Here is a 24,869-nt window from a genome sequence, read left to right as displayed (position 1 = left end):
GACTGTGACATGAGTAAGCGCCACATCTTATGTGTCACCTGAGTGCCACCGGGGTACCCAGGGGACCTCAGCAGAGAGGGTGACTCTGAGCCATAGAGATGGTGAGAGGAAGGCACTGACCCCACGAAGAGCAGGAATAGGGTCGGTGAGGGTGGGGCCCTCGGTACAGAAGCAACCGCTCAGGTATAAAGCCTCCCAGTGGTGTCCTGCCCGGATGTCACTGACCACCACCAACAGCCTTGTGTGGGAAAACCCACAGGTCGCCACCAGCATGAAGTAGCCCCAATCTCCTTGCTCGTGCCGAACACTGTCCTTCTTGCTGCTTCCTGGCTAGAATGTGAAGCTCGCCTCAAATTGTCAGTCTTCTAGAAGAGGGTATCCCAAAACAGGAATGCCTCCCCACCATCCTTTCCTTCCAGCCATGCCCCTAACCCTAACATATTCCTTCAAACATTCGATGGGGAGTATGCTAATTGTACCCCCACTGATTGTCTGCACTGCCGACAGTGAGCCAAAGCCAGCCCGCCCTACAGAAGGGGCTGCTGCCATGGTCTCCAGGAGCTCCCAGTACCCCCAACTCCTTTAAAGACAGACCTGCCCCTCCTGTCCCACTTCATGAACCTCAGTCCCACCTGCAGAGTGCTGGTGGCATGCAAGGGGCAAAGTGAGAAAGCAAACCTTCCCACCCCAACAAGGAGGCAGGCCAGGCAAAAAGAGCAACCAAGGGCAGGTTGTAGGGACATCCCCCGCCCTGCCTCTCACTCCTGGTGGTCTCTACACTGCTTCCCCTACCTGTGTCCCATGATGTCAGTAAGCTGAGTGAGACCCCGGGTGCGGGCCGACCCGGGAGGGCGCTGCCACCGCGCCGCGGGTGGCTCACGCGCCTCCCTTTCTGTTTGCAAGCCTCAGTGCGGAAGAAGAAGGGTAAGGGAAGTGTGTGTCCCCATGCTCTTGCCCAGTAGAGGAGAAATCCCCTTGTGACCTTCGTGTGAAGTCCAGAGTGTGCTGTGAGCCTTGTGTCGTCTTCCCTATTTGGGGCCACCCCCAAGGGTCGGGGGGGGGCCTTCCCTGGGATGTACCCTGTTCTGGTCTGTCTGGTCTTCTTGGCTTCTGTCTGTGACTCCCTTGACCTATTTGTAAGTCCCCGATCTTGGTCCACATCAACACGCTGACAAGCAGCCAGGATCCAGGATGACTCTTGCCATGCCTGCCTGGAATCCTCTTCTTGGGGTGGAGGGGTCTGGTCAGAATATCCATGTGTTCTGCCCAGCCACTAAACAGCCAGGGGTACAGGCAAGGGGGGACTCAGGCTGTGTTCCTCTTTCCAACCCCCAGCTCCCCTCATACTGGAGAAGAAGGGAGCAGTGTGGGCCTTTTGCCTGCTTGTCCCTAGGCTCCCATGAGAGGGGAACAGGCTTGACACAAGTCTCATGGGTAGCCAAGCAGAGTCTTGCCTTCCTCAGAAGCACCCCCATTACAATGTATACCCCCAATGCTCATGACTCCCCAACGCTGAGCTAAATGCAACCTACAACCCACCAGCACAATCCTAAAACGTCATTCCCCAAGGCTGAGAGGGTTGCTGTGTTCAGTCTGAGGTCTGGTATGGACCTAAGACTCTGGATGCTGACATGGGTGTCTGGAGGGCCTGAATCCAGCAAGATCAACCTCAAGGCAGGCCAGCACAGCCAACGCAGGACTAGCCGCCTTCTTTGCAGCAGCCCCATGCCTTCACCACATCAGGTGGCACAGGGCACTCCAGCAGACTCTCTAGGGCCCTCCTCATGGCTAGGGTGTGGCTGATAATCTAGATAAAGACTGCCTTTCTTCCCAGGAGTGCTATAGTTCTGAGCACCCCACCCCCATCAAAGACCAAACCCAACTGTGGCCTGTTGGAAGAGGCATGCATGTCACTGTGGACTCCCAAGGTCCAGGGTGGCCCAACAGAGCTGGTGAAGAAAAGCTCATTGTCAAGAAAATGGGACCTGGGCAGCCAGGCCCCTGTCCAAGGGCAGCTGGGGACAGAAACACAAACAGAATCCACTCAGAGACAGACGAGTCTCAGCCACTGGAAATGCTTTTCATGTGAACAGTAGGGGGAAAAAACAGTTGAGAAGAAATGCCCCAACTCGAGACTAGAGCAGGAGGTGGAGAGGGGCCAGGCAGATGCAACCAGGCAGAGTAGTAAACACCTCTGAATAAGCACACAGGTCTTCCTGGGCACGAGACTTGGAGTTTACAGGTCTGTGGGACCTAAGCTGCACACCCACACTTCACTACCTGGGAGAGCAGACAGGAGGCAGCCCACTGGTAGCACAGGTGATGATGTGACACTGTGGCTTTTCTCCTGGTAGCCATATTGCAGAGGAAGCCTGAACTATGCTGCCTCACCCTGAGATGAGTGTGGTGGCACCACCCTGCAGAGGGAGTGGACCACTGGCTCGGAGACACCAAGGAGACACCATATGGTGGCTGGGAACAGACAATTTTCCAACTATCTCAGATGCCAGGAGCACCCACAAATCTTACTGCTAGCTTCATGGACGCTTCTAGAACACTTGATCTTGCTCTCTCACAGAGATCTGATGTAGTACACAAGAGACAATTGGGGTCCTGCTCTGACTAGGGTTTAACCTCTTGGCTCTGGATGGATGGATCATCACCCTGTATGAGGCCAAGGGAGAGATCACCTCAACAGGGCTTCCATCCACTGCCTGGGGACTCAGATGTGCCTAGGGGCTCCCCTCAGGACCGTGCGGTAGGCTGTGGTGCTAGACTTGTTCTAGATGGTCCTTTGCTTTGGCCTTTGGGCTTGTTTCCCTTCCCCCAGCACTTAGTGACTTATTCCCACAGAGCCATGATATCTGACTGGACTGTCACATGGAAAGCAGCAGGTGCTCCAAGTTGAGGACACTGGATATACCCTCCAGTGCTCCTCCTGAAACTGTTGGGACCACCGATGGCCCAGGCAAACCCACAGGCTGGGAGGGAGATGTGACAATGGGCCGGGCAGGAGGGTGTTACTGAGAAACATGGCTACAAGCCACCTTCTTTGACTCTGGTTCCTGGAAGTCTACAGTTTGCAGTCCATGCGCAACACATCTGCCTTGTGAGAGATGGAACTTGGCTCACAGCTGGGCTGTTTTCTGTCCCACGACAGCTTTCACGGCTGTCTGCATGGGTATATCGATTCACCAAGACCTTGTTTTGGCCCTGGAAGGGCCTGGCCTCCTCAATGATCTGTACAGCTCCAGTTCTGGGTGCTTGTAAATTTCAGCCTCATCCTCAGGAACCAGCCATCTCAACAGTTTTTCCTTAAAAACCTGTAGCGCTTGTCAGTAATATCTTAAAGATGGAGTCTGGGTGGCCAGGTCTCCAGTTCCCACGGGTCGGCAAATCTAAGGAACAAGATGAAGGCCCCCTTGTTACCTGCCTCACACCAACAGCACTAATGCTGGAAGATCTGAGACCCTGGGCCAACAAGCTCATAAAGCAGCTCCTAAGGGCAATGGGAGAGGCAGAGCTCAAGAGACCAGACCAGTGTTCAAGGCTCTGCGGGGAGGGGAGTGCCCCCAAGACGCAACTGTACAGCACTGTCACATTACTGACTCCACAGTCTGCCCTCTGTTCTGTAGTCAGCTAAGTGAGGTTGGTGACTCTGGTCACCTCCTACAGGAGCACCCACCAGCTCTGCCTTCTGTGAAAGACTGTTTTTCCTACAGGCAGGTAAATTGTGGTAAAGCCTCAAAGCCCCACAGGGTCAGAACCGTCATGGGAGGCCGTGCAGTTCTCAGATCACAGCCTACTGCCTGTGACTGCTGGGTGTGTAGAGATGTCACAAGTGCTCATGTGCCAAGCAGTAGGCCCACAGGCCACCAGTGCAAAGGCAAACACTGCCAGCCCCTGTCAGGAAGATTCTCAGTGGATTCTATGGCTCTGCAGCATGAGTATGTTTCAAGACCTTTTCCTTCCATGTGCCCAGACTCAGTCCCTACACAGCGGACTCCAACCAGCCACCTCCTCATGCTGAGCCTGTGCCCAGGGCCTTCCTAGCAGGACTATCACCTTGTGCGTCTTACATCTGATGCTCCAAGGGTTCTCTGGCCCACCACCTTCCCTTGACCAGCTGCCACCATTAGCCACTGAGTTGAACAAAGGCCAGTTCTATGGGACAGGAAAAGCAGAAGCTTCCTGGAGCCCACCCCTCCCTTGACTTGATAGTCCTAGCCAACCACTCACTGGGTGAGCAGGCTTGGCTCCCCACATAAGCCAGGAGGGAGGGGCGTTCACATCTCAAGGTGGAGGTGGCTGGATTCTTGCAGGTCTCCTGGGCTCTCCTTGTGAAATATCCAGACACTCCTCTTATAGTGCAATAGCCTCCCACTTGACCCACATTCGAGGGTCAGGATGCTATATCCCCATGTTAAGCCTCTGTGGACCATGGACGTGGGCTCAGAGCAAGCACCACTGAGGAGAAGAGGGTGGTCTCTAGAGTGACTCCAGTGTTCCCTGCCCAGTGCCCACTGCAGTGGTGGGACATAGCTCTCCAGTGCTGAGAGATCTCAAGTCCTTCTCCCTCCCCCCCACCCCCCCAACCCTGAGACAGGGTTTCTCTGTGTAGCCCTGACTATCCTAGACTCGATCTGTACACCAGGCTGGCCTAGAACTCACAGAGGTCAAACTGTCTCTGCCTGCCTGAGTTCTGGGATTACAGGCATGCGCCACCAACACCTGGCTTCAGCTCCTTACTTGAGAGTGTACTGTGTGGTTGCCTGTGGCTACATCTCATCTGAGGCTAAACCAAAATGACCAGTGCTAAGAGACCTGGCATATGGGGTCGGGGGTGCAGATAAGACGAGGCCAATGTGTCCTGGCTGGCTCACCAAAGCAGGCCACATAAGCATCAGCCAAGCTGGCAGGCAGGCAATGGGGACTCCATCGACCTGAGTTTGAGCTCAGCCATAAAAGCCAACTTCTGACTGCAGGTCTTGGGGAGTGGGGTCCCTGCATTCTAACAACCCTAGACAAAGCCTCGCTCGGGTCCCAGGATCTCAGCTGTCTTAGAGCTAAGTTGATGTCAGGTCACTCTAGAATGAACTGTTTTCAAGTTTTAAAAAAAAAAAAAGCTTTGGTTATTTTGGTTTGGTTTGGTTTGGTTTTTCCACTTCCCAGGACTCCTTGAGATGTGGTTTTCCTTTTCTAAAAGTGGGACTGTTCTAGCCTGGGGAGAATGTTCTAGCATGTTCCCTGTAATCAGAGTCTGGGGCTTCTGCCATCCTGTTTGGCTGCCTACCCGCAGTCAACATTCCAGCCTTGGGGGCAGGGTGCTTGCCTTGAAAAATGCTTAGTTAAAAAAAGGACCACATTTTGTGTGTGTGTGTGTGTGTGTGTGTGTGTGTGTACATGCATGTGTACACACACTTGGTGGCACAGGCCTGTAATCTCAACTCTCAGAAGACTGGCATGGGAGAAATGAAAGTGCAAGGCCAGCCTGAGCTATATACACAATGAGACCCTGGCTCTAAGAGTAATTCCAAAACCAACACTACCCATGACAAACCCCGTCTGTCCGACCTGAAGATGGCCGAGCCTCAGGTCCTAGATGGTATCGCATTCTCCAAGAGGGCAGGCTGAGATGTTGAGGTCTTCCGCTGTCTCCGTGTAGTTATAACACCTCAGCGGCGACACCCTAGCGAGATACACGGAGTGGGGAAAGACGCATGCGTGCTCCCCACGCCCCGGCCTGCCTGCCGCTCCAGACACGTGAACGATGGCTGCGTGCCTGCATTCTCCTGAGCCCACCCATGCCCCTTCCCAGGCTGCCATGACACTGAGCCACTCCGTCCCTTACTTTGTCTCCTAGATAAACCGGAAGAGATAGTCCCAGCCTCCAAGCCCTCCAGGACCGCAGAGAACGTGGCCGTAGAATCCAGGGTGGCAACCATTAAGCAGCGGCCGACTAGCCGGTGCTTCCCAGCAGCCTCTGATGTGAACGTGAGTCAGTGAGACTGGGTAAAGTGTGGGCTGGGCTGGCTGGTGGACAGACAGAGGGCTCGGCAAACAAGGGGCAAGCCGGTTCAGCTGCTGGCCTTCACAAGCCCACTCTGCACGTGTTCAGAGCCTATCTCCATGGGTGAGCACTCCGATCCAGCACCGATCTAGAATAAGACAATTACCAGGCTGAGCTGCAAACCTCACCACCCAACCCCACATGCCACCTTCACCTGGGTTTATCCACAGAGCCCCCAAACCTTGAGGGTGTCCCTCCATGTGTCCAACCAAGAGACTGTGGGCATAGGGCCCGTGGGAGTGTTCCTCAGGCAGTGCCCCTTGCCTGACAGTGCCTCACACACTGTGGTCCTCTGCACAAACAACTTTGCACATGCTCCGAGGTGGGGTGACAGCATCCTTAGAAGGGAAGCTGCTTGGTGTATCGGACTTCATGGTACACAGGAAGCCCTGGATGGCAGCTCATAGCAGGTGTTGTTGCTATGTGCGCCCACCTCAAGCAAAAGACACTCCCAGTAAAGAGAGGACAAGTTGTTCAGAAGCCAGGGGGGTGAGTCCTGGACAAAAGTGAGGCCTTCGATGGCCTTGGTGCCTCCCTCTGTGATGGTCTACCATCACAGCCCAATGCCAGGACTGAGACTAACTGTCCCACCACAAGGCTGAGTAATCCCTTTGGCTCACTTTCAAACTGACTTGGTTTACTCTAGCCCTTTTACACAGTTGTCATGAACTTGGTAAGAGTTTTATATGATAACCAAAAAAATAGACACTGCCAAGGTTCAAATATTCACCTCAGGCCCTCTTCGCCCTCAGGATTTCACTCAGTGACACCCTACCCTGCAGCACACCCACACTCCATCCAGACACTCTCCAACCTGACAGCCCCATTGGACAGGTTCCTTTGACCTCCCAGGGGCCAGCATCCTACCTCTGCAGTCTCAGGCTCCAGGGCCAGATGCAGAGAGACTGTGGAGCCTAGATGAGCCTGTCAGAGTGCACCCACAAACATGTTCTTAGTCAGCCTTGGTGTCTGATCTTTCCCAAGTTTCTCCCAGGGCTGTGAAGCATAGCCAGCCAACCACCTCTGACTGGCAGGTAAAACAGCATAGGTGTACCAGCTGTGAGAGAACCCACCTTCAGACCAGGAGAGGGACAGAGCCAAGGGAGGCGGCTAGGGACAGCCTCTGTGAGATGTTCCAGGGTTGCTTGGCAGATCTCCCCAGATCATGTATCCTACTCCCTCGCACAGGTCTGGCATCTGTCCACCTCCACAGTAGCTCAAGAAGAAAACAAAATCCAAGCTGAGGACTTGACCGGGGTCACAAGGACATGAGGACCCAGGGCATGGCCCGGGATCAGACCCCACTGCCCACCACACCTGGCCCTGTTCTCCATAAGCTCCTCTGCTGACTGGCCTAGTGAATGTTGTCTCAGCAGAGTAATGGCTAGCAGGAGCTGGGCGTGTTGGCATCATATGACAAGATCTAAAAGAAGTGTGGGGAGGGCACGGCCTGAGGAAGCCATGCGATCGATGGCTGATGCTCCCAGAGCTTCCTGTTGTGTCTGGCCCTGTCACCATGGGTGGGGCTCCCAGGGATACACCTCACCTGGATCTCTGGTTTGCAGTCCGTGTACGAGCGCCAAGGGATTGCTGTAATGACGCCCACGGTCCCTGGGAGCCCGAAAGGCCCGTTTCTGGGCCTCCCTCGAGGTACGATGCGAAGGCAGAAATCGATAGGTAAGAAGCGTGACCCTCCACCCGAAGACGTTGCCCCTAAGCTTCCAGACACAGCCCTCACCCAACTCCTCAGGAGCTCTGCGCTCCTGAATCCAGGCCCCATGGTTGCCTTGGCACCTGGATCTAGCCATTCCCACCAGGCGTGCCTGCCAGGGGGCGCAAGTGCCCAACTTCTCTCTTACAGGCAGCCCCTTAAACATGATGGGGCATGAAACCTTCCTTTAGGATGGTTTCTCTAATCCAGTGACAGTAGCAACCAAGGGAGCAGGAAGGAGGGAGGGCGGGTGGGGCGGGCAAACCCCTCCAGTCAATGTTTCATAGGCTGAGCTCAAGGGACGTACTTCTCCGGGTGGCTGGGTCAGGTCTAAAGCGCTGTGTGTAAGAAAGCAGCTTGCCTTCCTCGCTAACATCCCATTTCCTTCACTGACTCGGACAGGGCAAGGTAAACCTGACCACCACCACCACCACCCCAAAGACAGGAAAAACCTCAGTGTGGTCCTTACCACGTACACTTTCTGAAAGCCAAGGCTACTGCTCGACACAGTGGAGCCTTACCATGTAAAAAGATGGGCTATGCAGCCTCCATCCTCGCCAGGGCACCGCCAGGAGCATAGCTCTGTGTGTTATGGAGGCTCCTCCTGGTGATGCTATGGAGGCATGGCGTGTCTGTTTTTAGCCGGAGGAGGAGGCAGGAGGCAGCATCTAGGCGGTCATGTCTGTGGTGGCGTCTGCAGCTTGGGTGGCTTGCCCCACCCCTGGCACACTCAGGGCCGGGCACAGCTGTGCACACACCTTGTTGTATTTCTGCATCTTTCTGGCTAATAACAGTTGATTTCCTCCTGTCAGACAGCAGAATCTTTCTATCAGGTCAGTGAACGCCCCCAGTTTGGAATCTGTCACTTGAATGTATCCCAGTTTACTTTATAAGGGGTATTCTTAAATTATTACTCCTCGGGAAAGTCACCATTAGGTGACAACTCACAGTGAATGGTCCGCAGAGATATTCTTCACCAACAGACCTCTGAGACGCCAAATTAGCCTCCCACAGGAGTATGTTCAATTTGGAATACCCTTATCAAATGGAAATTCTCATGGACTAAGTGACTGTAGTTTTGTCCTGGAATTTTTTTTTTTCAAGTAATCCATTTTGTTGCCTCTGAAAACCTGCATGCCCCTGTGTTGAGAATCCATCCTTGGTGTCTGCACTGTGTCCGCTGCTTCTGTCTGTGTGTCTTAGGCTGTATTGGAACTCACTGTCACATCAGCTGATACACCCAGAGAAAGCTCAGGTCACACTGTGACCTCAGCCGTACCCTGCTCGCGGTCACACCCACACACTGTTGTCAGTCAGGTCTCAGGAACATGGTTCGGCCCTTGTGCCAAGTCATCCAGGCCTGGTTACCCATGACAGCCAACCACCATTCTCCAGAGGGTCCTACGGGCCCACTTCAGGGCAGCTGTGGAGCTGGGCAGCTGGCATGGAGCAGCTGATCAGCATCCTGCAGCTGCTGCGGCCAAAGACTAGGTGGAGAGATCAAGGCTCCCCGTTCATGGTAACGGGCCATGCTAGAATCACCCTTCTTTCAAACCAGCTACCTGCTGCAGACTGAGGAATTCAACATACACAGAGCCTTCAGTGTGGCCCAAAGGTAGCAGGTGACAAAACTGGTCAATGTCCCCTTAAGAGAAGACCACACAACAACAGTAGTGCCTCCTCTTAGCACACACGGGACACCATTAAGCAGACAACTACTCTAGCAAGGTGGCAGGTCAGCCTGGTAACTGGACAGGAGGGACAGCAGCCTTGACCTTTATACCACTCAGATGGCCCCTCGGAGAGTCAGATGAGATCCTCAGTCCCTTAGGAGCCATCATGAGACCTGAAAGGCAGACGATGCCATTTGTCACATCTTTGGGTTCAGGTTGCCAGGGCTTGGCCTAAGGGCTGCACACAGCCTAGTTTTGGACCCATGCCACCCTTACCTCACTCCAGACACCACAGTGTGCCCCAGAGAAGCAAATCCCTACATATGTTCACCACCCTGAACACCTTTCTTTCTGTTTCTGGCTCCTATTGGGCGTGTGACTAACTGCAGCGTCCTGGCTTGTGCTGTGCTTCCTAACAATTGTCTACTGTCTGAGTCTGTGGAGACACAGTGTGTTGCACAGTCCTGAGGACTCCAGTGGGCTTTGCGGTTGCTGGGCTTAAAACACTGTGTTCTCTGCTTGCAGGGATAACAGAGGAAGAGCGGCAGTTTCTGGCTCCCCCAATGCTGAAGTTCACCCGAAGCTTGTCCATGCCGGACACTTCTGAGGACATCCCCCCTCCACCACAATCTGTGCCCCCATCTCCCCCTCCACCTTCCCCCACCACATACAACTGCCCCAGGTCCCCGACTCCAAGAGTCTATGGGACAATTAAGCCTGCGTTCAATCAGAACCCTGTTGCCAAGGTGCCCCCAGCCACCAGGTCTGACACTGTGGCCACCATGATGCGGGAAAAGGGGATGTTCTACAGGAGAGAGCTGGACCGCTTCTCCCTGGACTCGGAAGACGTCTACAGCCGCAGCCCCGCCCCACAGGCTGCCTTCCGCACCAAGCGGGGACAGATGCCGGAGAACCCGTACTCAGAGGTGGGAAAGATAGCCAGCAAGGCCGTCTACGTCCCTGCCAAGCCAGCCAGGCGGAAGGGCATGCTGGTAAAGCAGTCCAACGTGGAGGACAGCCCTGAGAAGATCTGCTCCATCCCAATCCCAACCATCATCGTTAAGGAGCCCTCTACCAGCAGCAGCGGCAAAAGCAGCCAGGGCAGCAGTATGGAGATCGACCCCCAGGCAACCGAGCCCGGCCAGCTCCGGCCAGATGACAGCCTCACCGTCAGCAGCCCCTTTGCTGCAGCCATCGCCGGGGCTGTACGCGACCGGGAGAAGCGTCTGGAAGCCAGGAGGAATTCCCCAGCCTTCCTCTCCACAGACCTGGGAGATGAGGATGTGGGTCTGGGCCCACCGGCTCCCCGGATGCGGCCCTCCAAGTTCCCTGAGGAGGGTGGGTTTGGTGATGAGGACGGAACGGAACAGCCACTGTCGCCTACCCCCGGGGCAGCACCCAGGGAGCTGGAGAACCACTTCCTAGGTGGTAGCGAGGCTGGTTCTCAGGGGGAGCCCGGGGGACCCCTGAGTTCCGCATCCAAAGCCAAGGGTCCCGAGAGTGGCCCAACAGCTCCTCTCAAGAGCAGCAGCCCAGCCAGCCCTGAGAATTATGTGCACCCACTCACAGGGAGGCTGCTCGACCCCAGCTCCCCGCTGGCCCTGGCACTCTCTGCCAGGGACCGAGCCATGCAGGAGTCCCAGCAAGGGCCCAAGGGGGAGGCCCCCAAGGCCGACCTTAACAAGCCTCTCTACATCGATACCAAAATGCGGCCCAGCGTGGAGTCAGGCTTTCCTCCGGTCACCAGGCAGAACACTAGAGGTCCCCTGCGACGGCAAGAGACAGAGAACAAGTACGAGACGGACCTGAGCAAAGACCGGAGGGGGGATGACAAGAAGAACATGCTGATCAACATCGTGGACACCGCCCAGCAGAAGTCAGCTGGCCTGCTGATGGTGCACACGGTGGACGTTCCCACAGCAGGGCCGCCCCTGGAGGAAGAGGAGGACGGAGAAGATGGGGACACAAAGCCAGACCATTCACCCTCCACAGTGCCAGAAGGCATTCCCAAAACCGAAGGTGCTTTACAGATCTCCGCTGCCCCGGAGCCCGCCGCCGCGCCCGGCAGGACCATCGTGGCAGCGGGCTCCGTGGAAGAGGCGGTTATTCTGCCATTCCGCATCCCCCCTCCCCCTCTGGCGTCCGTGGACTTGGATGAGGACTTTCTTTTCACAGAACCATTGCCACCTCCCCTGGAATTCGCAAATAGTTTTGATATCCCCGACGACCGTGCAGCTTCAGTTCCCGCTCTCGCTGACCTGGGGAAGCCGAAGAAGAACGACGCCCCGCAGCCTCCTTCCTTGAACTCCAGCCAACCAGCCAACTCCACGGACGGTAAGAAGCCAGCCGGCATCTCAAACTGCCTGCCCTCCTCTTTCCTGCCACCCCCGGAGAGCTTCGACGCAGTCACCGACTCTGGGATCGAGGAGGTGGACAGCCGGAGTAGCAGCGACCACCATCTCGAGACAACCAGCACCATCTCCACAGTGTCCAGCATCTCCACGCTGTCCTCAGAGGGCGGGGAGAGCATGGATACTTGCACAGTCTATGCAGACGGACAAGCCTTTGTGGTTGACAAGCCCCCAGTACCTCCAAAGCCAAAAATGAAGCCCATTGTCCACAAAAGCAACGCACTTTACCAAGACACGCTCCCGGAAGAGGACACGGATGGCTTTGTGATCCCCCCACCCGCACCCCCGCCCCCGCCGGGCAGTGCCCAGGCCGGTGTGGCGAAGGTCATCCAGCCAAGGACCTCCAAGTTGTGGGGTGACGTCACAGAGGTCAAAAGCCCAATTCTCTCAGGCCCAAAGGCAAATGTCATTAGTGAGCTAAACTCAATTCTGCAGCAGATGAACAGGGGGAAATCGGTCAAGCCTGGGGAAGGTCTGGAGCTGCCAGTGGGAGCCAAGTCAGCCAACCTCGCTCCAAGGTAAGTTCGAGGTCAGCTTGGGGATATGTGGTCCAGTGCTGGTCAAGAAAAACCATTGGGGAGCCACCTATGCAATCGAGAAGAGGGGACCTGCATGGCCTCTGCCACACCTGTTAGGCTGTAACCATGTTGTCACCATTCTCCTATCACCGGACGACAGCAGAGTCAAGGCCGTGGCTGCCAGGGCAGCCTGTGACACACCCTCCTAAAGACACTTAAGGAAACCAGATTGTACGGGCCAGGCCCATGGTCACTTCCAGAAGGAAGCTCAGGCCTCTGCTCTGTTCCCTCCAGACCTTTGCTCCATTAAAACCCAAACTGGTCAACAGAGGTGGCCAGAGGGTGGGCGATGTGGCCAGTTGTCTGAACATGGGTGTGTCGTCCCCTCTCTCTCAATCACCAGTGGGGTTGAGGAGTAGGAAGCAGCCGGGCATTGCTCTGGATGAATACCTGCATCACCCCACCCAGGGACAGACGCCACAAAGGAATCATTGTCAGATGAGCCCAAACAGGCCATTTTTCAGCATCATGTAGGGTCTAACAAGCTACCGCCATTGGGATGGGAGTGGAATAAACTCATTCTAAGCCCAAACAGAAGGTTCTTCGGGATGGTACTCGTCAGCCTTGCGGGGCCCGCCCTCTCTCGTGGCTTTTATGTTTTTGTTCCCGTGTGTGATGTACATGCGTGCTGTCTTCCCGCTTCTGTGTGTCTTTCCCTGACAGCTGAGCTCAGTTTTCATCGTTTTGACTGATGAAGTCTCTATTCTCCTGCTGGGCAGGCATCTGATTCAAGCAACCAAGTCCATTAATCGGGGACATCACACTGCATTTGGGTCTTAAGGGCTGGGCTGTGAGCCACAGTTCTCCCGGTTACCTTTCAGTTTGGTTGTAAATGAATGGCTTGGATGGCTCCTTTACTCCTCTGAGAAATACCAATTGGTCGCTGTTGTAGAGAAGCGGTGTGGATGCTGCCTCCTGTTAACAGGACACCTGCTACAGGTGGTACGCAGACGCAAGCTTCTGTGGCTCCCTGCCAGCTAGGAGACCTCTGCAGAAACCCCCCACTTCTGGTGAAGGTAACCACACACACACACATGCAAGTTTTATTATACATGTGCAGATGTCCCAAGGCAATCTTAAAATGTGCCTGTTTCAGCCCTTTCCCTATGTAGTAGTGCAGACCGTTACGGTACTCCCACACTTGTGAAAGTAACATTTGCAAGCCCTCGGGGTGGTGTTTGTGACCACTGGGCATCAGGGTCCTGGGTATTAAGTCCATTCTTCAGAGAGGCTAAACAGGTATTGTAGCCTCTCTGGTCTCCTCAGGTGGCATGGGGTGGGGATGCTTCTGAATGGCAGCAGATGTTCCCCTGTCCTTTCTTTTTCTGGTTAGACAATGTCTGGTAGCTCCTAGTAGAGGGAGGGAGACTTACCCTCCCCTGAGGCCTGAGACTTTTGTCTTTCCTTACTCTAGGTGGGCACCAGATGGGGAGGGGGGGTTGACTCAGAGAGAACATCACCAGCACTATTTCAGTAGCCAAGAACTGCCACCTAGCCAGTTTTCTCATGGCCGAAGCTCCTCACAGCAAGGACTTTAGCCAGCACCCACATAGCCCCTCCAAACCCCGGGGATGCTGTCACATAGGTACCAGCAGAGAGGAAGAAACTGGTCATCAGAGCCATGAAGGCAGAGTCAAAGGGATTCTACGAGAAGATTCTCTTCCTAAGCTGAGGCTGGGCATTGGCTCCAGAGACAGGGCGCACTGTTGATGACCATCTTTAAGACTGAGCTCCTAAGAAGACGAGAGCAGCCATTAGACCTGGACGCCTCCGGCTGCTGAGGGTAGAGATGACAGTTGTTGGCCTCAAGCAGTAGAGAACTTACCTCTGACCCTGCTTTTCAAACCTAAGGATCGCACCATATTGGGCATGGGCACCCTGGGATGCCAGGTGCAACCGCAAGACCTGGAGGACCACAAGTTATGGCAGCAGTTCATGGAACCATTGATGGGTGTTAGAGGTGACCAAGCTTGGCCTCTTGTCTTAGCGGCATTGGCCTCTAGTTCACATTGCTCGGATGCTTCCCTGCTGCCTTCACTGTGAGGCCCAGGATGACAACTGGAGGTTCACTCACCAGGCACTGCTTGTAAATGCTTCTGAAAGTTGAGTCTTGAACAACCCTGGGCAAAAAGGAGTTCCAAGTCAAATGGAGGGAATTATTACAGAGGGGGGAAAAGGAAATGAGGGTTTCCAGGAAAGCTGAAAACTGGCTATGCTTTCTGAAGCGACACATTAAGGCAGAGAGAGAGAGAGAGACCCTGTTTCCTCAAGAGCGGCGTTGCTCACCAAGGAAGAGCTGTCTCTCAAGAGTGTTCCCTGGTGGTTCCACTCGGGCAAGAGCTTCGCTGCACTTGGCCTTTTGAAATAATACTTTTGTCTTCTGCTGGGGTCTCTTGCCAGCTCTGAGAGACTTGGTCTTATGCTGGCACCAGGACAGGGTTCAGGGAAGAGCAAAGCATTAGGTGGCCTCGCGCTTGCTTCCTGGGGAGTATAAGGGAGTCTAACTTCATAGTTTCTAGACTTGCCCCAAAGTCAGAACAATGTGGAATTTATACACATTTAATTACGAATATATCGAAAGGGAATTCCAGTCACAGGCTTTCTTAGGCCTCGTCTGAAAAGGCCGTGAGCAGCTCTGTCCACAGGTCTGATGCTGACGCGTTCTTGTTAAGAGAGTCAGACCAGACCAAAGTGAAGGAAGGAAGCTGGTGGGTGGGCCTTGCTTCTACAATCGTTGTCTCTACCCACTGCGCCCACAGGCTTTCCTTCTACTGGCTGGTCCCTGACCACAGAGCCCCTGCTTAGCAGCTCTGCCCTCCTCCAAGAGCCTAGAACTTGGAGGATGGGCTGTGTTGGTGTCTGCCTCAGCCCCTGTGGGCTAGAGAAGCAAACACTTCATAGGTGAGCCTGGCATGTCCTTCAGTTGGACTATTGACTTTTAGAGGTCTCTGTCATCTGCTCATGAATCTGGCCCACAGTGGAGGTGGCAGGCCTGACTGACATTGTTGCTGCTTTATGGATGTAAGCAGGGCATTTAGGTGTCCTGGTTAAAGCTGCATAGGACCAATGACCAGCCATGGGAGGGAGTTCGCTAAACCGCTATAGCATTGTCTGTAGCCCAGTACCAAGCCCAAGAAAGGAGAGAGAAGAGGACAGCACCACAGAGGATACTGCAGCCCTCCAGAGCTGGAAAACAAGCTCATCATCATCTACCCAAGCAGCCTGTTGATGGCCCAGGGTGCCAGGTGCCATGTGGTGCTCAAAATTTGTCATTTGAGAGATACGTGCCACTGAGAAAGCACGGCCACTGTTCCCTCATGGGGAGGGTGCTATCCCTTGAGATGAAAAAATGGCCAATACTAAAGAAGACAGAATGATGTGTGACATGTGCCACAGAGGGGAAACAGTGCTCCATCCAGTTAGAAAGGATCCGGCACTCTAAAGAAGAGACTTTCAATGACCTAAAATGCACAAAGGAGCCAGTTATGCAGAAACCGGAAGCACAGCATCCTGAACCCAGTGGGTGGAGAGTGTGACGCTGGGCCAGATGGACTCTCCATACGGAGGAGGCAGAGTCGGGCCACCCAGCAAGGAGCGAGCAGGCTGTGGGAACTCAGGATCAGATCCAGGGGATGGAGAGCATGCACAGACTTACCATGGCTCACCAGGAGTGGACTCCAGTGTCCTTGGCATTCCCAGGCTACATGTGGCATGGGGAGGATGCATCCAAGGTTCATGCTGAAGAGGGGCGGCATCTGTTGCTAGAGACAAGAGGTGCCTTGGAGACGCTGAAGACCCGGCTGCCTGCCTGTAAGCACTGAGCAGTCAGTCAAGCTGCCTGTGACCAGACACCAGGCATGACTTAGGAAGGAAAAAACCCGTTTTCTTCCAGCCTTCATGGAAACACTTAGCTTGCGTTCATCCTCCCTAGAGCCCAGGGCAGTGAGTGCTTAATGGAGTCTCTGTGGCTCCTCCCAAAGGGTGTGGCACATACTCAACTGTCCGTCCTTTGTGGTGAATCTATGAGAGACCCAGAGTTTGGTCTTCACCTTGCCAAAGCCCATGGGAGCTTGGGAGGAAAACAGTTGTACTAAGGAAGTCCGAGTCTCCAAGGTCCCTGAGCCAGACAGTGTTACAGGTACCCATGGAGCTTTATTCAATCCCTGCTACCCGCACTGTCCTCCCATGGCTCTGAACTGTAGCATCTACTGCCCCTGGCTTTTGGTTGGCTCACCAGTTTTGTCCAGCCCCTCAGTTCTGAAATTAATCAATCTGATTGTTAAGCTGCTGTGACCAACTGGTCCCAGAGCATGGGCTTCTGTCCCATGACATCTCAAGCTCAGTACTTTGGTCACCAACCAAAGCAGGAAGGTAATGGTGCTGCCAAGGGGCAGCACTCAGTACTGAGGTGAGCTCCGCTGGGGACAGCCTGACACTTTCTGCCACTGTCCACATATGGAGGTGACTAGTCCGACAGAGTCCCTTCCTTTGACCACCACCAAATGGCAGGTCTCCTTTTTAGAAAGTATTTATGTTTACGTGCAATGGATGTTTTTGCCTGCGTGTGTATGTGCGCCACATTCATGTAGTGCTCGCAGGGGCCAGAAGAGGGTGTTGGATCCTCTGAAACTGGAGTTAGATAGCTGAACCAAGTGTGCGGGTGCTAGGATTTGAACCTGGGTCCCCTGTAAGAGCAGCCAGTGCTCTTAACCGCGAAGCCACCTCTAGCCCCGCTCAGGTCTTCTGTCTTGGTCTCATCTCTCCTTTGACAAGACCCTATCACAGTGCCTTCCGGAAGTAGCTACCTCCCTGTCCTGGTGACTTGTGAGCAAGGTGGGAACCATGGCAGTGTGCTGAGCTTGAGGCTGCAGTGTCCCCCACACCCATTCTTTCTGGAAGAACCCTAGAAAAGTCCCAGGAGGCAGCAAGGGTGCTGCCTCTACAGTGCGAACCCCATGACCCCGTTCTCCTTCCTGCACCCCATTTGTAGAAGCCTGGAAAGGCAGAGCGGCTTCATAAGAAGGAAGTCTGATGCCATTCTATACACCCATAATCCCGATGCTGGGGCAGGGGGATTGCTAGAAGTTCTAAACTAACCTGGGGCTACAGTGAGACTCTGCCTCAAGTCACCAAAAAGAAGGGAGCGGGGATGGAGGAAGGGAAAGAGGAGAGAAAGTGGTTTAGACCTTAGTGTCTCACACAGAGGTGAGACTAGGGCTGAGGGGGCCACGCTCAGAAGGGCCAGTGCTGGCCCACGAGGAGCCCGCCCTTCTGCGTAGGTCCAGACTGAGTTGGTAACCACAGCATGAGTCTGGTTGCCCACCCGCCTCCCCAGCTCCTGCCAGGGAAGACAGGTGAAGCTCGCCTGCCAACAGCTGCATTTGCTCTTGAGCTGGTTTTGTTTTGTTTCTTAATTCTCACATTTTTAAATGAATTTGATTTTAAAAAAGCAGGCTAGAGATGATCCTCCCAGAGGCGGGTGTTTGTGAGTGTGTACCTATTCTAAATCAGGGTAACAGACTTCTTTCCGTACGTGCAGCCCAGTAGACCAGCCGTTGCCTAGCAACATAATGATCTGCGCACGAGGGAGGATCCAGTGAGTCATGACAGTGTGATTCACCAGGAAGGAGGCAGGCTACCCAGAAGGCTCAGAGCAGGCCAGCAGGCCAGCCACCACTGCTAGTCCACCATTGCTCGCCCTGCTGGGTGGGGCACCTGTAGGCCCCAAGCATGTTGCTGGGACTGTATTCCCTACCATTAGCTGCTGGGCTGACCGCCATACCATGGTGTAAACTGGATGGAAAGCCCTAGCCTGGGCAGGTTGGCCTGGTCCACTGGGAACATTGACTCATTCTTCCAAGTGAGAGAAATAGCTGTGAGCCGCTAACATAGATCCTTCCTTCATTCCTTCCTTGCTTCCTTGAGTGCCTCACAGCACGCCAGAGAAGGCAGCGTGTGGGTTCCCTTGCTCATGTGAGTGCCCGGCCTGAGCCACTGGGCTTCCTGCCAGGAGGGTTCTGAGGTAGACCATTTAGCCAGGGCTCAACCCCACCTTCTTTCCACCCAAGAGGAGGGAGGCTGCTGCCTCTCCTTGCTTTCCAGTCCGTTCTGCAGTGTCATCTCAACCACGCCCTGTGTCGTTTCTATTTGCTCCCATGGCGCTGTTTGCAGAAGAGGGTCATGCTGAGCAGAAGTAAGTGTGGCCTGCCGAGATTCGTGTGTTTCCTGTGTGCCGCTGTCCTTGTTCCTACCCCTGCTTCCCAGCAGCATCTGCTGCCTGCTGAGTCCATCCTAACCAAAATGCCAGGCCAGCCCAGGGTACTGGGGTTAGAGACACTGCTAAACAGTGCCCAGGTATCTTCTAGCCCTCGGGGGACTGACATGCCCACCACATGGCTCCAAACTAAGCGTCAGGCCAGCGCTGGGCACAGAGCTTCACACTGATTCTTCACTGGTGCTCAGGAGCTCCTATAGGACACTCCCCTGGCTCCCCTGTCCTCCCTAAGGCTCCTAGGATAACCTCACTTCTATATAGGGAAGTGCCGCATGCTAGAAATGAGCCACACCCCGTCCCCAATTGCAAAGAGACCTGTGTAGCTGCAGTGCTTATTCAGGCTGGTCCTACATGCTGAAAGTTGGAGGGGACATGGCAGGTTCTGTAGACCCTTACCATGTCCTCAGAGTTTCAGCTGCATATCCCAGATGAGCTGCAGGGTCTCCATTCTGTGTGCTGCCTAAGGCCTGCTGAGATGACCCGGAGCTTCAGGGGCAGGCCCTGTGAGCAAACTTGGGTTGGGGAGCACTCTGGGGACCCAACCCCCATGTGCCTGCAGTTGCCAGAAGCCACTGCTGCAGGTCCAATGGTCCCATCCACAGCAGAGTCCTGGCCCACTGCACCCACACCTCCTCTCTCCCCCGCCATATCCCACAGTTGAAATATCGCTGCTAACCCTAGTAGTATTCTCCAGAACAGAGAGGGGCCTGAGTGACCAGCTTCACCCAAACACGCAGCAGGCAAGTGAAAGGGGCAGGCAGAGTAAGGTCAAGGGTCCATTGCTGCAGGCTCTCTCCATTCACTTAAGCTCTACAGATCCTAGTCTGCTAGCATCTATGTGCCCTGCAAGGGCTCCCCAAAGTTCAGTGTACCAACACTGTAAGGAGTTTAGCTCAAAGCAGGCCACCACTACATACCACTTCAGGAGCCCCACCCTGACAGTTACGAGGTAAACTCGGGGACCCTCAATTCTGACCAGCTTATACAGAACATAAAGACATGTGAGCTAAACTCTGCGCCACTTCAGTCTAGGCTGTGCCTGTGGCAGGATGGACCTTTCCAGAAGTGCGAGGGGCACAATTCACATGAGCAAGCCCAGGTCAGGAGACACTTGTTTTCACCTTGGTGGCATCTGTGGTCTCGAGGTTGCAGTCTGGAGACAGCAGAACAAGCAGCAGCATTTGGAGAGAGGCCTGGGGGTGGGGGGGGCTGAGCAACATGGGCGGGGTCGGTCATTTCATAAAAAATGACCACCCCCAGATAGGCGAGTGAGAGCAAGAACTTCCTGGGCACCCAGTAGGACCTCCTCCCAATGCACAACAGTCCACCCACAGTGGGCCTGCGGAGGTTGGCTATATGACAGTTGAGCCTGCCCCCTCCCTGTTCCGAGACTTCAGCTACCCAGATGTAGCAAGAAGGACACTTGTGGCCACCACTGGGAGAAGGGTCTTCGTGATAAGGCCAGCATGCAGTGACACACAGGGTTCCCTGTGAAGAGACACCCCCCCCCCCCTGCAGAACTTGGCACTAGCTACCTGGATGCTCTGCACCTCAGCACCTCAGCATCCAAGGAGAAGTTCTTCTAAGCCGACATGCCTGTGTGGCACTTCTGAAGCAGGGCTGGCCCTACAATGGTCCAAAACCCAAGGACTTTAACCCTAAGCAGAGCCCTGGCAGGGTACTGAGAAAGAGAGTCCCCTAGGTGGTGTATTTTGCTGGAGAAGGCCTGGGCTCATTCTGGCCTGCACAGGAGGGTCCCTCCAAGCTCCTCCCGGCCTAGGCCAGGTGAGTGGCTGACTTGCTGTGCTGCAGTGCCTCCTGCTCCATTCCCCCTTTCTGACTGGCATGGCAGTCTGCATCGCTGCCAGTGCAGATCCTCTGCCGTGGTGTGGGTGCCCCTCCCCCGCCCCGCCCCGCCCCCACCATGATCCTCAGGGACCTGGAAGTGATACTCTTCTTCTGTCATTGCTGTTTCAGAAGCCCGGAGGTCATGAGCACTGTCTCAGGTACACGGAGCACGACGGTCACCTTCACTGTTCGCCCCGGCACCTCCCAGCCCATCACCCTGCAGAGCCGGCCCCCCGACTATGAAAGCAGGACCTCAGGACCAAGACGTGCCCCAAGCCCTGTGGTCTCGCCAACGGAGTTGAGCAAAGAGATTCTGCCCACCCCTCCATCTGCTGCCGCAGCCTCTCCCTCCCCCACACTCTCAGATGTCTTTAGCCTTCCGAGCCAGTCCCCCGCAGGGGACCTCTTTGGCTTGAACCCAGCAGGACGCAGCAGGTCGCCATCCCCTTCAATACTGCAACAGCCAATCTCAAATAAGCCTTTTACAACTAAGCCTGTCCACCTGTGGACAAAACCAGATGTGGCAGACTGGCTGGAAAGTCTGAACTTGGGTGAACACAAGGAGACCTTCATGGACAATGAGATTGACGGCAGCCACCTGCCGAACCTCCAGAAGGAAGACTTGATCGATCTTGGGGTGACTCGAGTTGGGCATAGGATGAACATAGAAAGGGCTTTGAAGCAGCTGCTGGACAGATAAGGGTGGTTGCCCTGGGCCTTCACAGACTCCTCTGTTATAAGTAGAGATGGGCTTATGTTGACATGTGTGGTGGCCAAGCAGAGGCTGAGAGCACCAATCTCCGGTCCGTGGGTTTGTCTCTGGGTACCCAAAGAAGTGCTGTGGGTGTCCTTGGTATGGCCAAACCAGGGCCTCAAAAAACAACCCAGCTCTCCGTGCAGATTTCTTGGGCGGCTTCTGTCCAAAGGGACGGTAAGGGGGGTTTTTCTGTCATGGTCTCAGAGGCTCCCGTCGATGGCATGTGGGACCCTCTCCTTCTGTGGCAGGTACCAGTGTACTCCAGATACCTCCTGAGGCCTCCCTCCTCTGCCTCCTGGGCAGCTCTCACCCCTCAGCCCCAGAACACAGCCTTTCTTCAGGCCTGTGGTTCCTGGGTGGGCTCCTTGGCTCCTGTCCCTCCCCTGTGCTTGGCTCTCAGTGAGCAGCTCCAGGTGAGCCCTGCCTGAGCCAGCTGGTAGAGAAACACTGTCCGTCCCATCTGCCTCCTTGTCCGACTCCTGTGACATGCATCTGAGCTTTCTTTGGCCCCAAGGTCCTTGGCAGTGGTGGCTGTGTGGACAGGATCGTGCCCAGCTTGCTTAACTCTCTTTATTTCTGCAAACCGATTAGCATAATTCCAGGGTGGCCAAAGTCACACGGAGTTAGTCAAAGCACAAAGTCACGATCCTGAGGAGGAGAGAGGCCTGGCTGCAGAGCCAGCCGGTGTGTGTGGCTGCCCAAGCACACAACCTCCTCCGAGACGAGAGCAGGTTTGTCTGCCCAGAGCATCTGCCTAGGAGGGAGAGGTGGAGGCTCTCAATTTTTACTTTAATTGGATGTCTGCTGAGCTCCACAGAGGTCAGAACAGGTGAGCATCCGCTCTAACAAGGACAAGAAGACCCGAGGCTCATGGTTAAGCAGGGCCGCCACAGGGAAGTTGACCCCCCTGTGAGCCAATGGGATACCATGCCCTCTGTTCCACACCGGGCCATGGGTGAGCATCCTGCTGAGGCAGCCCTTTGGTTCTCATAGGCCAAGAGAGGTGGAACTCAGGGGCCTTTCTCCCTTCTTTCAGATAGTGGGGATCCCACCAGCTTGTCTTAACCATACATCTGGGTCTCAGAGAAGCCCGCGGTCAGGACCTGGTGGAGAAGAGAAAGTGGGGCATAGGCTGTGGTGAGTGTTGGTATGCATGGAAAGGAAGCTGGGAGCATCCTGGACCAAGCCACATCTCAGGCCCAGCCACTGAGCCTACTCTTCTTGCCCCCCTAGATCTCTCCCTCTCAAAACAATACCTCTAACATCCCAGGGAGGTCACACTGCACACAGCCACCACGCAGCCGGCTAGGCTCCCATACACCCCACCCCCTTCCCCGCACTCAGAGGGGATGTGAATGTCAGGTTACGGTTTTATTATTTCAGAACTAGCTCAGCCCATCTCTAATTATAAAACTTTTTTTTTTTTTTACTTTTTTTTCCCTTCACTTCCACTTACAACCACGTGTCTGACGAGGCCTGGAACAGCTCTAGAATGAACACATAAAATTTAGCAACTAAAAAAAAAATTCTCTTTCTTTACTGCAAGTTTAAATATGTGTACAGATAGTTCATAAGCACAATATTTTAAGGGGGAAAAAAAGTGGCTGGTCTACTGGGCAGCCTGTGTGCCACCTAGTGCTGGAACGCTAAAAGGGGGGGGGAAAAAGGCTTGTGGTTTAACAATACCATTTCCTTGGGACAATTACACAGGAGACCTTTTAAAAGTCACCCTTTCCCTGGACACATCAGAACCTGCAGCATTGGGTCGCTTTCCAGCTTTTGCCAGAACTTCATCATTGACAAGCAGTTATTTCTTCAAAAGGATTAGAATCCACAACTTGACAGTTTCTCCAAAAATAATGCATGCGTGCGCGTGCACACACACACACACTCACACAACGTGTGTGTGTGTGTGTGTGTTTGTGTGTGCACTTGTGCAAGCCATTATGAATGTGCCCCTTGATATGGAGAACAAGGCTTGGAATCTTATTCGGTCCCCCCAAGCCCTTTGCAGGTCAATCCCAACTTCTGAATCATCTGATCAACTGGCACCAGGTGACTGTTGAACACCTTGCTCTGGGTTTGGTCATTTTCCCACAGCAAGGCAAGTGAATGAGTCAGTCAGGCTCCAGAGACACTGCAAATCCAGACACTGCCAGGTAGCCAGTGAAGAAGAATTCAGAGTGTGAAAATGTGGCCCCACCATTAACTTGTCTTCCAGTGGGTGGTTCTTCGAAGTCCCCTCAGTGTGCCATGTCACTGGGCTCCTCTCCTTTGCCTCTGCTTGGTATTACCTCTGTGCTCAGTGCCAGGCAGATGCTGGGCAGGAGATCTGGTGGCTTGGGGCCCGCTGAACTTAGGCAGCGGGTGACAGGCCACGACTGCCTTCCTTAGACTTCAGGCCACATAGCCACCAAGCAGAAGCAAGCTGACTGCCAGCCTTGGGAGCTGATAGACCAGCTTTGCTTTGCAGTGTCTGGTCACAGAAACATAGCTGGACCTATTGGAACCTACCCCACCCCCCACCACCCAAACACACACATTGGCCTAAATGACTGAGTCTCTGTCTCTGACAGTTGATTTTGCTCAGAAAGCAATAGTCCCTCATTGAAATTGCCGCCTAGTGTTCCCCCCAACACTGGGAACAAGTCAGGACCAGGCCCTAACCCCAAGACCCTCTTCAGTGGTGAATCAGATGTTAAACTGCTCATAAGGACCATGTTACCACTATTCCAGGTTTTAAGATCAACTTTTGTTATATACTGTAATTTAAATAACTGCATAAATTTACATGCCTAGTTTCTGTAATATTGTGTATACAAAACCAAAATCTCTCAAGCTGTAAATTGTGTATACCCGCCAGGATCCCTACTCTCGGGGGTCTATGCGCATTTTAGATTTAATTCATACAATTAAAAATAACTCAATGTGACTGCTGGCGTGCTGAAACTTTACATAAGAATTATTTGTGATACTTTAGTTAATAAAATGGTGACTTTTTTTTTTCCTGAGTTATTGAACAAGCAATTACCCAGCTGACCTGGCAATGACTTTTTTGTGTGTGCAGGTAGGGGGGGCCACAAATATTGATATTTTTTTCTCCCATTAGCAACTTTGGGTTTTAAATACTACCATGTTTCACACTATAGTTTGTGTGTAACAACACATGTCACATTATCTTTGTTGCTGTTAATTTTGTGCTCTTTTTCTTTTTTAGGCTTTATTTATTTAGAAATAGAGAGAGAAAGAAAGAAGGAGGGAGGGAGAGAGAGAGAGAGAGAAGTTCCTGTACTTTGCACTTTTCCCCCCAAATCCTTCAATCTCTTGTATGGCAACCAAAATTACTGTAAAAAAAAATAAATATACTCTTGCAATAAGGTTGTGGTTCTGATTACAAAGGGGAAAATGGAACAGACTCCTTCAGAGCTGTCAAGCTTGTCATCTGAAGTAGGGTGTTGGCACACTTTATCTGCTTTATCTGGACAAGATGACAGGATGGCATCTTTCCCTCAGCTGCTTCACCTCAGGCCTGTTTCCTCAAGTGCCC

General features: G+C 53.9%; 1 protein-coding gene across 2 annotated transcripts in view; it reads left to right on the top strand.

Moving 5' to 3' along the window:
* Positions 1–22,978, top strand: part of SHANK2 (SH3 and multiple ankyrin repeat domains 2) — a 448,993-nt gene extending 426,015 nt beyond the window's left edge. For both annotated transcript variants that reach the window (XM_084755599.1, XM_084755600.1), the window contains 5 exons: positions 5,864–5,994; positions 7,636–7,747; positions 8,594–8,614; positions 9,980–12,383; positions 20,695–22,978. In XM_084755599.1, the coding sequence (XP_084611725.1) occupies positions 5,864–5,994; positions 7,636–7,747; positions 8,594–8,614; positions 9,980–12,383; positions 20,695–21,265 (3,239 nt within the window). In that variant the 3' untranslated portion in view covers positions 21,266–22,978. The remainder of the gene's footprint in view (positions 1–5,863; positions 5,995–7,635; positions 7,748–8,593; positions 8,615–9,979; positions 12,384–20,694) is intronic.
* The last annotated feature ends 1,891 nt before the right edge of the window (positions 22,979–24,869 follow it).

This window comes from Acomys minous (assembly GCF_964271855.1).
Source record: "Acomys minous genome assembly, chromosome: 2".
Lineage (NCBI taxonomy): Eukaryota > Metazoa > Chordata > Mammalia > Rodentia > Muridae > Acomys > Acomys minous.
The sequence above is the reverse complement of the archived record's forward strand: the minus strand, read 5'-3'. Positions and strand labels throughout refer to the sequence as shown.